Here is an 11,579-nt window from a genome sequence, read left to right as displayed (position 1 = left end):
TGTTGCTCTGACCGTCAAGCCTCCGGCAGATGTTCTCCTGTGGCGTCTGACAGGTGCTCCTGGCTAGCCGACACTGGACAGATGATCCCAGGGTGAACATATGCTCTGGTCTTGAGCATAACTTCATGCTGCTGCTGCTGCCGCTGCTGCACAGAGTTGTGGAATATTCATGTGTTTATCACCCAACGCAATCAAAACAAGCCTGGGAGTTTTCGCTGTGAGCTCTCACAGAAGTGTCACACGGAGGGTTCAGATGGGGCTACAGTAGGCAGTAGTGTTGTTGTGTTCCCTTTTCAGTTCCAACTGCTTGAACAACTTAGTAAATAATAAATATATATAATAAATATAGTCACTGAACCTTCAGCCTCCACTCAGGCCTTAATTAGGTTCTGGACAACTCTATACACAGCAGTCTAATATTACTGCTGAAGGCCCAGGCTCTGACTCTGATACCTACATTAGCGATAAACCAAATTATTCTGTGTACTTTAGTCTAGATAACCACCATCTTGTAATTGTGACTGTGTTTACTTAGTATAACTGCACATCTCTCTGGCAGCCACTCCATCTTGGCATGTGTTGTTTCATCCCACATAACAGCAAAACATGAAACCATAAAGCGTTTATCGATTTCATAAAATGTTTAACGATTATCTTTCTTGAGATACGGGCCACAAGACTTCAATGGTCTCTTCAGAATAATGTGACAGTAATGCAAATTTTATGAGCTTGTTTGTCTGGCTCACGCTTCTGCTATCTATCAAAAGTTTTCATTCAGCTTAATGTGGCTTCACTCATTTAATTGTCTGAATGATTTTGCTCTTTTCTTGTTGTTGCGCACGCTGTAAAAGCAAGACCAATTTAACTTAGCCCTTGAGCATCGAATATGTAAATGATGCTACATTTCCAATGCTGGCGTTTTGTTTAGGGAACATCAAACAAGGGAGTGGCACTGAGTTTGGAGGAAGGGGAGTTTGGGCTGCATCGAGTCCTTTCATTTGAGCTACGTTAGCTTCTCTCAGTGATCAGCTTTGTTGAACACTTTGGCTGAAGGACTTTGGCAGAAGGCAGAAGATGGCAGAAGATCCCATTTGTTACAGCAGTTGTTGGCAGCAGTTGTTAAAAAACAGAATAACCATTTTCTGGGTCATTTTGTCAGTTTGTTGGTGATTGCCTCCCCTTTATACCCTGGAAATCCAGAGTTCTCGCGAGAGCACAATGGAATTGTCTCTGCGAGACACTCTGGCAAAGAGCAACGATGCACGTTACTTTTTCCCCTTGCATTCCGGGGAACCAGCTAAACTGATGAAGACAGCGCTGCAACGTTGGAGGACGGTACACATAGGTCGTAGTGTTATCCGATTGCGTGGAAGTCCGAAATCATTCAGAGTAGACATGGTCTAGTGTTATCCAATTGCGTGCAGTGAGATTTTTAAATGCATGCTTGTTGCCGTCGCTCGAGTTGGGCCATTACATTGCTCTTTGCCAGACCCTTAATCTTTCTAGATTATCAGGGTCTGGATTTTCCAGGCTATCCCCTTTATGCTAAAGCACAAAAATGAGAAGCCTCTATTGACTCACTAAGTAAAGTAAGAGCAGCATTCTCAGCTAATGAACATGACCTCTCAACATTAACTCTTCCTCTCTCTACTCCAGTGACCCCAGTAGTCTTTTTCACCTCGTAGATGATAGTATGTAATTTGTCCATAATGAGTGTCACCGAATCTAGGGAGAGGAGTGTACAGCTTCAGTTAGAATCAGGGTTTGCATTGTTTACAGCCAATGCTGAGGCCAGACTCGTATTAGTGTTCTGTTTTTGCTGCCTCTTGGAGCTATTTGTTCAATGTCATTGCTTGTCTGTGTGTGTGTGTGTGTGTGTGTGTGTGTGTGTGGGTGTGTGTGTCCTTGTAAGGAGAGCTGGACATCATATACAGCATTATTTGGCAAACCTTGTTTGGTCAGCGGTCTGAAAGGGATTATTGTTTTGGTGGAGGGGATGCAGTGGGCAGAAAAGAATTCAAAGTTTTAATGCCGCATAACATCCCCAAACATGATGCGTATTGGTTACAAGAAAGCAGCCATCCATGCACCATCCATGCACCATCCATGCACCATCCATCACCTGGAGCTGTCTGGGGTATTTTGAAAGTACAGCACGGAATGGAGAATACACTCGACACGCGGTGCAATGGCGCTGTCAGTTGCAGGTGTACCTTTCCCCGCAACAGCACCCTGCTCTCTGACATCTGCGCGATTTGTTTTTTGGTTAGGGGCCATTAATCACACCAGACACCACAGCCTCTGTGTGTGGCCTGTCCGTACAGTAACTTTCCAACAGGCCAAAGAAAAAAGCCAAAGTCATTTGGAAGTTTCTGAGCGCCAGCTCAATGTGTTATGCCTGCTGAGGTCAAGCGTCTCTCAAGTCGGTACAGCGTGCTCCTGGCATCATGCTCACTGTAACGAGGCCCCGTTGGGAAATGGGGTCTTCAGATCGCGCCTAGCGTCCCTATTTCACGGCTGCCGCTCTTCACGTTGTTCACAGGGCCTTGACCGGGTATACGCAGTAGCCCTCCCTCAGCTAGCAGCACAGAAGTTAATGCGCTAGCCCCTACCAGTGCTAATGATGACACCCAGCAGATAGCTTATGAAGGAATGGGGCTCCAGACACTGGCTGGGAGAGTTGGGGCGGTGCATTAAGTTAGACCATGCTGAGGCTCACAGGGGCATTTTTATCTCTTCTCTTTTCTGCATCTCCTCTCCTGTCCTCTCTTCTCCTCTCCTCTCCGCTCCTCTCCTCACCACGCCGGCCTGTGTGTCCATCAGCGGTTTTGAACGGCAATCATTCAATTACTGTTTTATCAGGGGGAAAAACACCGCCGTGCTCCGCGCGGAGAATTCCTTATCGGCGCCATTTTAATTAGAAATCTGGAGGAAAAAGGGGGCCACCGCGGAAACACAACCTCCATAAAGACCTTCATGCATCATTAAACAGCCGTGACGGCACAGCCTTTTAAATGTAAAGTTGCAGCTGGCTCGGGGAAGGTGGCCGGCGCCACGCCTGCCTGCAGGAATGATTGGGCTGCTGATCAATTGTGGATTTTCTCCTGCTGGGGCACATGCATTTTGTCACTTATCTACTTCAGCGGCGGCAGTGGGTTGTGGAATAGGCAGTCAGTACACATACAAAGATCAAGAGAAACTGAAACCTGCCTGTCATAACCAGGCACATTTAAAATGACAGCTTTTTCCCCTATGTGTTGTCAGATCAGAAAGTGTACCGACAGGCATTCATCCATTTGCACAATCTTCCTTCCCTCCCAAGGTGAAAGGCAGTGGATTGTATGCAAGTGTATTGAATAATTAAAATATCAGTAATAGTGTACTGTACTGTACATTTGCATTACTCAACCTTCAGGTTTCAGCAGTCATCATAGATCGTATATCATCCGTTTTACCATCCAATTAAATTAAAAGTATAGTTTTATTTTTATATTTTTCTAGTAAACATTGATCACTGTAATGTTTTTTTTTCCATTCCAAGAATAGTTCTTCATATGGTTGATGCTGACCAGATGCCAACAAGTTGTAGTAAGTGCTGTGCAAATCCAGTTCATCTAAATGCATGAGCTGAGAAAAGGCAGATTTGTGGATTTCTCCTCCCTGTGAAATTAATATGTGGATTTATGAATGGGAAGTGATGTGCTGGCTAAGAGATGTCTTCATTGGCCGGACGTTTAGGAAGATTTGCCCATAGATTTACACATAGCCATAAATCACAGTGTGCGTCTATCTACTGTACAAGCGAGTGTATAATTAATCTCTTTCGCAAACTAGTCCACTGAAGGTCCAGGCTCGCAGCTAGATGAAATGGATGCCGCTACCTTGATTAATAGTTGTCTGTATATTGCACTTCTACTGTCGATTTTGCCCGCGCCACGCCATAAATCACTATATTCTGTATTTCGTATCTGCTGGTTGTTTAGTTTAATTATTTGAGCGTTCCATAATGTTCTACACTGTACAATAGATTGCTTGTCCTCTGGTTTCATGAATATACATTGCTCTGAAGTGATTTGTAATGCATACCGAATGGGAGGAAGGCAGTTGAGCGTGCATGCTTGATGGTGTTATGGAACCCAACCTGACAGGATTTAGTGGCAAGCACAGCATTCTGCTCATGGATTGGTTTACACATAAGTAAAACATTAGATTTCTTTATTTTCAACCCACCAATCATATTTCCCACAGAATGGAAAACATATGTATCTGTAACACCTGCGCCACACAGCAAGGCTGCCTGTAATGGCTTATATGGAATATATTACACACAAACACACACACTTACACGCACGCACACACACACTAATGTTTGCACAAGAGGGAAGAGATCTGGAGCCTTTGGTGTCCTCTGTGACATTTACAGAGAGCAGGCAGTCATGCATAGGACATCATTGCAGTGACAGTATGAATATGAATGGATGTACAAATGTATGTGTGTGTGTGTGTGTGTGTGTGTGTGTGTGTGTGTGTGTGTGTGTGTGTGTGTGTGTGTGTGTGTGTGTGTGTGTGTGTTTCTGTGTGTGTGTGTGTGTGTGTGTGTGTCACGTAGAATTGTTGAGACAGATTGAAGTAATGGTGTTCCGTTCTGACCACACCACTCTGGCTTGTCTCCAGGAGAACCTTCTTCACTCCACTGATCCCAGAGCAGACTGCCACAAATTCAGAGCACCTAATGGATTAAAATATTGAAATTTCTACTCAAACCTCCTTCTCTTACCAACACCCACCTCCCACCCAACACCTGAGCCCCACCTGAGCAATTCAATAAGCTCCCTCTATGGGTTTCTCTGACATATTCAGGTGAATTTGCTTCACAAAATGTGTCGGAGCGGGAGGTGTATTATTAGCGGTGGTAAGTGTGTTACAGCTAGTGGCAGGGGCGCTTAATAAAATAACCATTGTGAAGACCTGCGGGCACTGAGGGGCTCTACCTGAGGGGAGACGGGGCACATTAGCGCTCTGTCATGAGTCTGCCCTTGAGGTTTCGTCTCCCAGCACGCATGCTCGACAAGGTTAGTCCACGCTGTCACGACCCCCAGTGCTCCTTCAGGCTTCTTCCTGTCAGTGCACGGGCAGGTAGGGCCTGGCTCGGTTAATTAGATGGGTGAGTGCACCTGCATCAGGGTGTGAGTATATAAAGGGCTCTCCTCTTTTTCCCACTTTTTTTCCTCACGCAACACATTGTTGCCTGTGTCCCTCTATGCTGTGGTCTGGGAATTAGCTAACTCTCACACACCACCAATGATTTACAACACTGTGTGCTAGGGGTGTATGACACTGTGGGGGTTGTTTTTTTAGAAATTGTATTTAGTATCTTAATCTAAACCTTACAGCTTCCAACATAATGGTAGCAGTCCATTCAGGTTCATTTATCCAAGTTTTACATGGGAGGATACATCAGCATAAAAATACAGTTATTAAACAGTTATTAAAACAGTGCAATTGTATCAAACATTACAGCAAACATTACAGTTAAGTAGAAGCATGGAAAGAAAATACAGAAAAAAGAAAGAGAAAAGGAAAGAAATACCTTAAAATAGTTAATAAAAAACATTGAAAAGCTTATGGATCGAAAATGTGTTCTTTTTTGGTTGGCCATAATGTAATCAGGAAAAGGCTCATTACCAACCCACTTAATCTGACATATATATATATGTTTGCTATTTTTCAACAGAACAACATTGACGCAATCTGCGTAATGGTCCTCAGAGGTCAGAGCTAAAAGGAGAGCTAGAAACATATGAGATTGCGCTTTAACTCCATCCCAGTGTAATAAAATGTATGTGGCAGCGTTTCACAGACTGGCACTTCATGTGTAATGAAGTGATACCATCAGGCAATAACATACATTTACTCTGAGGGTGTAATGAAGTTAATCTCTTCAGATGAGATCATATCAGCGTTGGCTGCTAGTTCTTCTTTGTATCCCCTGTCCAGTCTGCCTGCTATTGTCTGTGCTGTCTTTCTCCTAAACGTTAAAAGCTTTTGGTCAATCATATGTGATATGAACACCACTCCACTTTATATAGCCATAGAGCTATAGGCGCTATACGTACTGTGCTTTTATCTTTAATGCCCCATATGATAATGTCCCATTGGAGAATCTGTGTTGGTTGGTTTATATAGGAGCCACTGCACTAGAGAGTAGAGAAGTGATAGATCAGTTCAGACCATGAGTGGTATATGTCCCTGTTTTTGCATTTCTGAAGTGTAATAAAACAGTCTATGGCCTGTAGATGAGGGGATCTGCCTCACAGGGTAGCTCTATGAGCTGTGAAGGAAGCATGGACAGCACCTTATTTAGCGAGAGGAATAAATTACTGATAGCAAATCAGCCAGAGGCACTGATGTTTTATACTAGGGAAGTGGCGGTAGTGAATTATGTGACAGGCTATTACAGTCAACCATCACAGTACGTCATTGTAGACTCTTCAGAATAGTGTTGCTTTCTTTTGGGTAAACTGTTGCTTACTGTAGAGCTTACTCATCAAGCTCAACAAACACAGTCCACCTGCCTAGTCACTGCGGGTGTTGGCAACCCAAACACACACAGCATGGTTAAGAGAGGAGTCCTTCCATACCTGTTTCCAGAAATGAATAAGGGAACTTGGTCCCATGGGGCACTTGAGCTATGAAGGTCCAGCCAGTTCTACTATGGCCCGGTGTATTCATTCATGGAAATAAAATTAATACAAATTTTATTCATTGCCGGTTGAAAATCACATCTTTTAGTACTCTGTAATGTCATTCATGCTATGACACACAACCCCCCAACATTTTCCTTAAAGCAATCAATTTTGTTAATCTTAATTGTTAAGCTATTTCAGTAACCTGTCACATCTTAAATTACTGGTGTTATAAAGAAAGGAAAAGTGTATATTGCCACACAATGCCCATTTTGTGGCACAGTAATGGCCACCTGTATAGGTCCATTATAGTACCTTCTCACCCCGAGCAGGCTCTCAAATGAACTATTAGTCACTGTGTGTCACCCACACAGCTACCAGCCTGTCAGCTGATGAAACAGCGGGCTCAGGCATGCCGAGGTCTCAGCTCTGAGCCCAGACCAGCCTGTCTGTGTTATCAGCACTGCCATCCTCATCCCCAGCTCCATACAGCATGCGCGCACACTCACACACACACACACATACATACACACACACACACACTCTTACACACACACACACACACACACACTCTTACACACACACACACACACACACACACACACACACACACACACACACACTCACACTCACACACACACACACACACACACACACACACACAGTGGTCCAATGATGGGCTTTATCAGTCGCCATCTCAAACCCTGAGCTGGGGTTGATGTCAGGAAGTCAGGGGCAGCTGCTCCACACTATATGAGAGGGTTGATAACCAGTAGTGATAGTAGTCATAGACCCAGCTACATTCTATATGGTCCATGTGTGTGAGTGTGGAAATGTTTCTGTGTGTGTGTGTGTGTGTGTGTGTGTGTGTTTGTGGTTGTGTTTGGCAAAATAAAACCCCCACCTAAGCTGTTTCTGCACAACATACATTACCAGTGCCGCCGCTACCACCATGCACATCACACACTGTGCGTAGGGCATCAAGGGACAGAGGGGGCACCACAATTTAGCCAATACATAGCATAGTATATATACTCTTTTGATCCCGTGAGGGAAATTTGGTCTCTGCATTTATCCCAATCCATGAATTAGTGAAACACACTCAGCACACAGTGTACACACAGTGAGGTGAAGCACACACTAATCCCAGCGCAGTGAGCTGCCTGCATCAAAAGCGGCGCTCGGGGAGCAGTAAGGGGTTAGGTGCCTTGCTCACTTCAGCCGTGCCTACTGGTCGGGGTTCAAACCGGCAACCCTCCGGTTACAAGTCCGAAGCGCTAACCAGTAGGCCACGGCTGCCCTGTCAAATAGGAGAAGCTTTACTGCTAACTGCACCCATGTCATGTTACATGTTACATACTGTACATGGCAGGTTCCAGCTGGCTTGTCATTGTTGATAATTGATATCTCTAAATATAAGAAACTTTTAAAAGGAAATCAAGAAGGCAATAAAGACGAGGTTAGAGAAGATTGTGTAGTTATCCGGTTCCTGACCATTTATGAACTGTGAAAGGGCACTTTGACAAAGGCTGCACTCAATGTGATTTGGAAAATGGACAAGAATATGAAGAGTGGTATTTGCCTTTGTGTAATGGAATTGGTGAGTCTTGAAGTCTTCAATAATGTTTCTCTTAAACTAAGCAATTAAATGAAGCACAAGATATGGTAATTGAAACGCATTACACTCAGATAGCAAGGTGGCTACCAGGCTCATAATTCACTTTTAACTACTAACAGAAAATGTCTAGCTAGCATCATGTCATTACATGCTTTTATTTCCAAAGGAACGGAGGCTGATTATATACCAACTTAATAGTATACATATCATTGTTAATATTGTGCTATAAATGTGGCACAAACAATGTTAGAGTTTTGCTTTGGGCACCCAGATGGCCAGCAGTGGCCCTGGACATTACTCATTGAAGTTGTGTGTAAGTGTGTGTGTGTTTGTCACTCATTGAAGTTTTTTTTTTGTGTGTGTGTGTGTGTGGCGGGGGGAGTGTATGTGTGTACACCAGCATGAAAACTCTCTCTGCACACACATCCCATGCTGCACAGTGCACACAGTCAGACTAAGCATCTTGTGCTGCACCTTGTAGTCTGTGGGTTTGATAGATAGCTGAAATATTCTATCATGCCTCTGTTGCTATCAGAAGCCCCATCTATCCCAAAGGGCTTAACCACAGTGAGTCAATAGCACCGTTTGCCAGAACAGTTTCATCTAACACACCGCACGTGAAATAGTTCCACTACCGTAGATGCAGTATACTGTATATATTGCTGTTAGATTATTATGGAAATGCTTGCCATGTATAAAATGCTCTGTATTTTTTGCCATGGTGTGGAAACGCAGATATATTGCCCACACACTGAAAAGTCAATATGTGAATAATGAACTGATTGCCATCTTTTGTTAGTGCTCAGTTAACTTAAAAGCTCACATACTGTGTAAGAATAAAACCTGTATTCTTGTTTGCATGGTTGCATATGGCTCCACTGGGTTTGGGAAGCGGTATTGTTCCAGAAGGCTTTCAGCACCACGGACAGCACCGATTCGTTCAAAGGGACATGCTACAGTTAGCATTCAGAAACCTCTGTGCCTCTGTGCTTTCAGTCTTTTTGTTTTGATTCCTTTTTCATTTTAGCTTTGTCATTTTATATCTCTTAACTAGGCGAGTGCTTCGCTGTCTTAGCGTGCCAATGCTTAAAATTCTCATATTAACTTTCACCAGTAAACAGCAAACAGAGGGCATGGTTTATTTGGATTGGGTTTTTTGTAAACTTACCTTGTATATCCTCAGATAATATTTATCAGTGTGTGCAATGGTGGTGTAAGCTCTGTATGTGGTATTAATCCCTCTTTTAAAAAAACTGATTTTATTTTACTCATATCAGTCCTTTCATCCTGCTGTTTCCCCTAGTATTTATTGGCTCGGCATATGAAACATGCTGTAACTAAGCTTGCCATGAATTAATCACTGAAATTATTGCAGATATTTCCAAATATTGTCAGTACTAACAAAGCCAAGAATAACAGTGAATATCTTCAACAAGGTCTCACTAATTAATAGCAAAGGACCCACCAAGTCAAACTTCCATCTTCATGCATGACACTCTCCCACTGATCCACAGTCTTTAGAATTCAGAGGAATTCCATCTCTCTGCCGAAGTAAAACAGCTTCCGTGTGCATGTGTTTATGCTGATGGTCCAAACACCCCATTGTGATGAACATGCCTGGAAGCCAGTCTGCTGATAGAACTTCCTTATCAAGCTCCGTAGGGGCCCCGTGGCTTCCTGAAAAACTCCCAGCATGACAATTCCGCTGCCGTAAAAACCCACCACAGTAACTGATGGACACTGATACCAAATAGTGCATTCAGATTTTCCTCCATCGCATCCGTCTGAATAAAATCTCGCTTTGCCTTTATTTATTCTGACTTATCGTTTTCTGAAACTTCTGCTATCTGTCTGTATTTTTGTGGTTTGGGTTGTAAACTTGAGGTTTGTTTTTCTTTTTGTTTTCTTTTCCACAGATTGGGCTAGATCATGGAGGAGCATCAAGAAGAGGACTCGGAGGCCTGTGACTATTTGTAGATGATGTGGGGGCCGGTTAGGATGAAATTGATGGAGACCCACGCTCTCCAGGCAAAGCCTACAGCCGCCTGTCGTTAATGTCAAGCAGCACACAGGAGGAAAATTATGCTGCCTCACCAAAGGAAGTGCCACTAATGGCAGGAAAGTCACTTAAAATTCAGAGCACTTTTCATACATAAGTGCATCAGGATGCCTTCAAAAGTGTCATGCCTATATGTCTTGACAGTCGTGTGCTGGGCGAGTGCACTGTGGTACCTGAGCATATCTCGGCCGACGTCTTCCTACGTGGGTCAGATGTCGGCACCGGTGCGCAGGACCAAGACGGCGGCGAAGAACGCCCCGGCGAAGAATACGACGTTCACTAACATCCGCACGCGGCCACTCAACCCACACGTGTTCGACTTTGTAATCAACGAGCCGAAGAAGTGCGAGGAGCAGACGCCCTTCCTGGTCATCCTCATCAGCACCACGCACAAGGAGTTTGACGCGCGGCAGGCCATCCGCGAGACCTGGGGTGACGAGAGCACGTTCACCGACATCCGTGTGGTCACCCTCTTCCTGCTGGGCCGCAACACGGACAGCGTGCTCAACCAGATGGTGGAGCAGGAGAGCCAAATCTTCCACGACATTGTGGTGGAGGACTTTGTGGACTCCTACCACAACCTGACACTCAAGACCCTCATGGGCATGCGCTGGGTAGCCACCTTCTGCTCCAAGGCCAAGTACGTGATGAAGACAGACAGCGACATCTTTGTCAACATGGACAACCTGATCTACCGGCTCCTCAAGCCCGCCACCAAGCCACGGCGGCGCTACTTCACGGGCTACGTCATCAACGGCGGGCCCATCCGCGACATGCGGAGCAAGTGGTACATGCCACGGGACCTCTACCCCGAGAGCAAGTACCCGCCGTTCTGCTCGGGCACGGGCTACGTGTTCTCGGCCGACGTGGCCGAGGCCATCTACAAGACGTCGCTGCACACGCGCCTCCTCCACCTGGAGGACGTCTACGTGGGCGTGTGCCTGCGCAAGCTCGGCATCCACCCGTTCCAGAACAGCGGCTTCAACCACTGGAAGATGGCCTACAGCCTGTGCCGTTACCGGCGCGTTATCACCGTGCACCAGATCTCCCCCGAGGAGATGCACCGCATCTGGAATGACATGTCCAGCAAGAAGCACCTCAAGTGTTAACATACAAACAAACAAACAAACAAAAAACACTTCAAGAGGTTTGTGTGTATAGCTTTTTTTATGCGTGCAAGAAATGGTTAGAACTACTAGAAGTCACGCAGGAGAGA

The 11,579-nt window shown here is 44.9% G+C and overlaps 1 protein-coding gene across 1 annotated transcript; it reads left to right on the top strand.

Annotated features, from left to right (window-relative positions):
* Positions 1 to 10,470: 10,470 nt before the first annotated feature.
* Positions 10,471 to 11,579, top strand: b3galt1b (UDP-Gal:betaGlcNAc beta 1,3-galactosyltransferase, polypeptide 1b). Its single transcript, XM_076262570.1, has one exon. It carries the CDS (start codon positions 10,471 to 10,473, stop codon positions 11,470 to 11,472), a length of 1,002 nt encoding a protein of 333 aa, XP_076118685.1. The 3' UTR covers positions 11,473 to 11,579.

The sequence above is a fragment of the Alosa pseudoharengus genome, unplaced genomic scaffold (assembly GCF_046254945.1).
Source record: "Alosa pseudoharengus isolate Yale_2024_CS ecotype anadromous, Long Island Sound unplaced genomic scaffold, YU_APseudo_1.1 YU_APseudo_1.1_scf_3, whole genome shotgun sequence".
Classification (NCBI taxonomy): domain Eukaryota; kingdom Metazoa; phylum Chordata; class Actinopteri; order Clupeiformes; family Clupeidae; genus Alosa; species Alosa pseudoharengus.
Note: the sequence above shows the minus strand (reverse complement) of the source record. Positions and strands in the feature narration are given on the sequence as shown.

What these genes read in the sequence shown, in the direction of transcription:
- b3galt1b (XM_076262570.1), top strand. Translation starts at nt 10,471, where the DNA reads ATGCCTTCAAAAGTGTCATGCCTATATGTCTTGACAGTCGTGTGCTGG.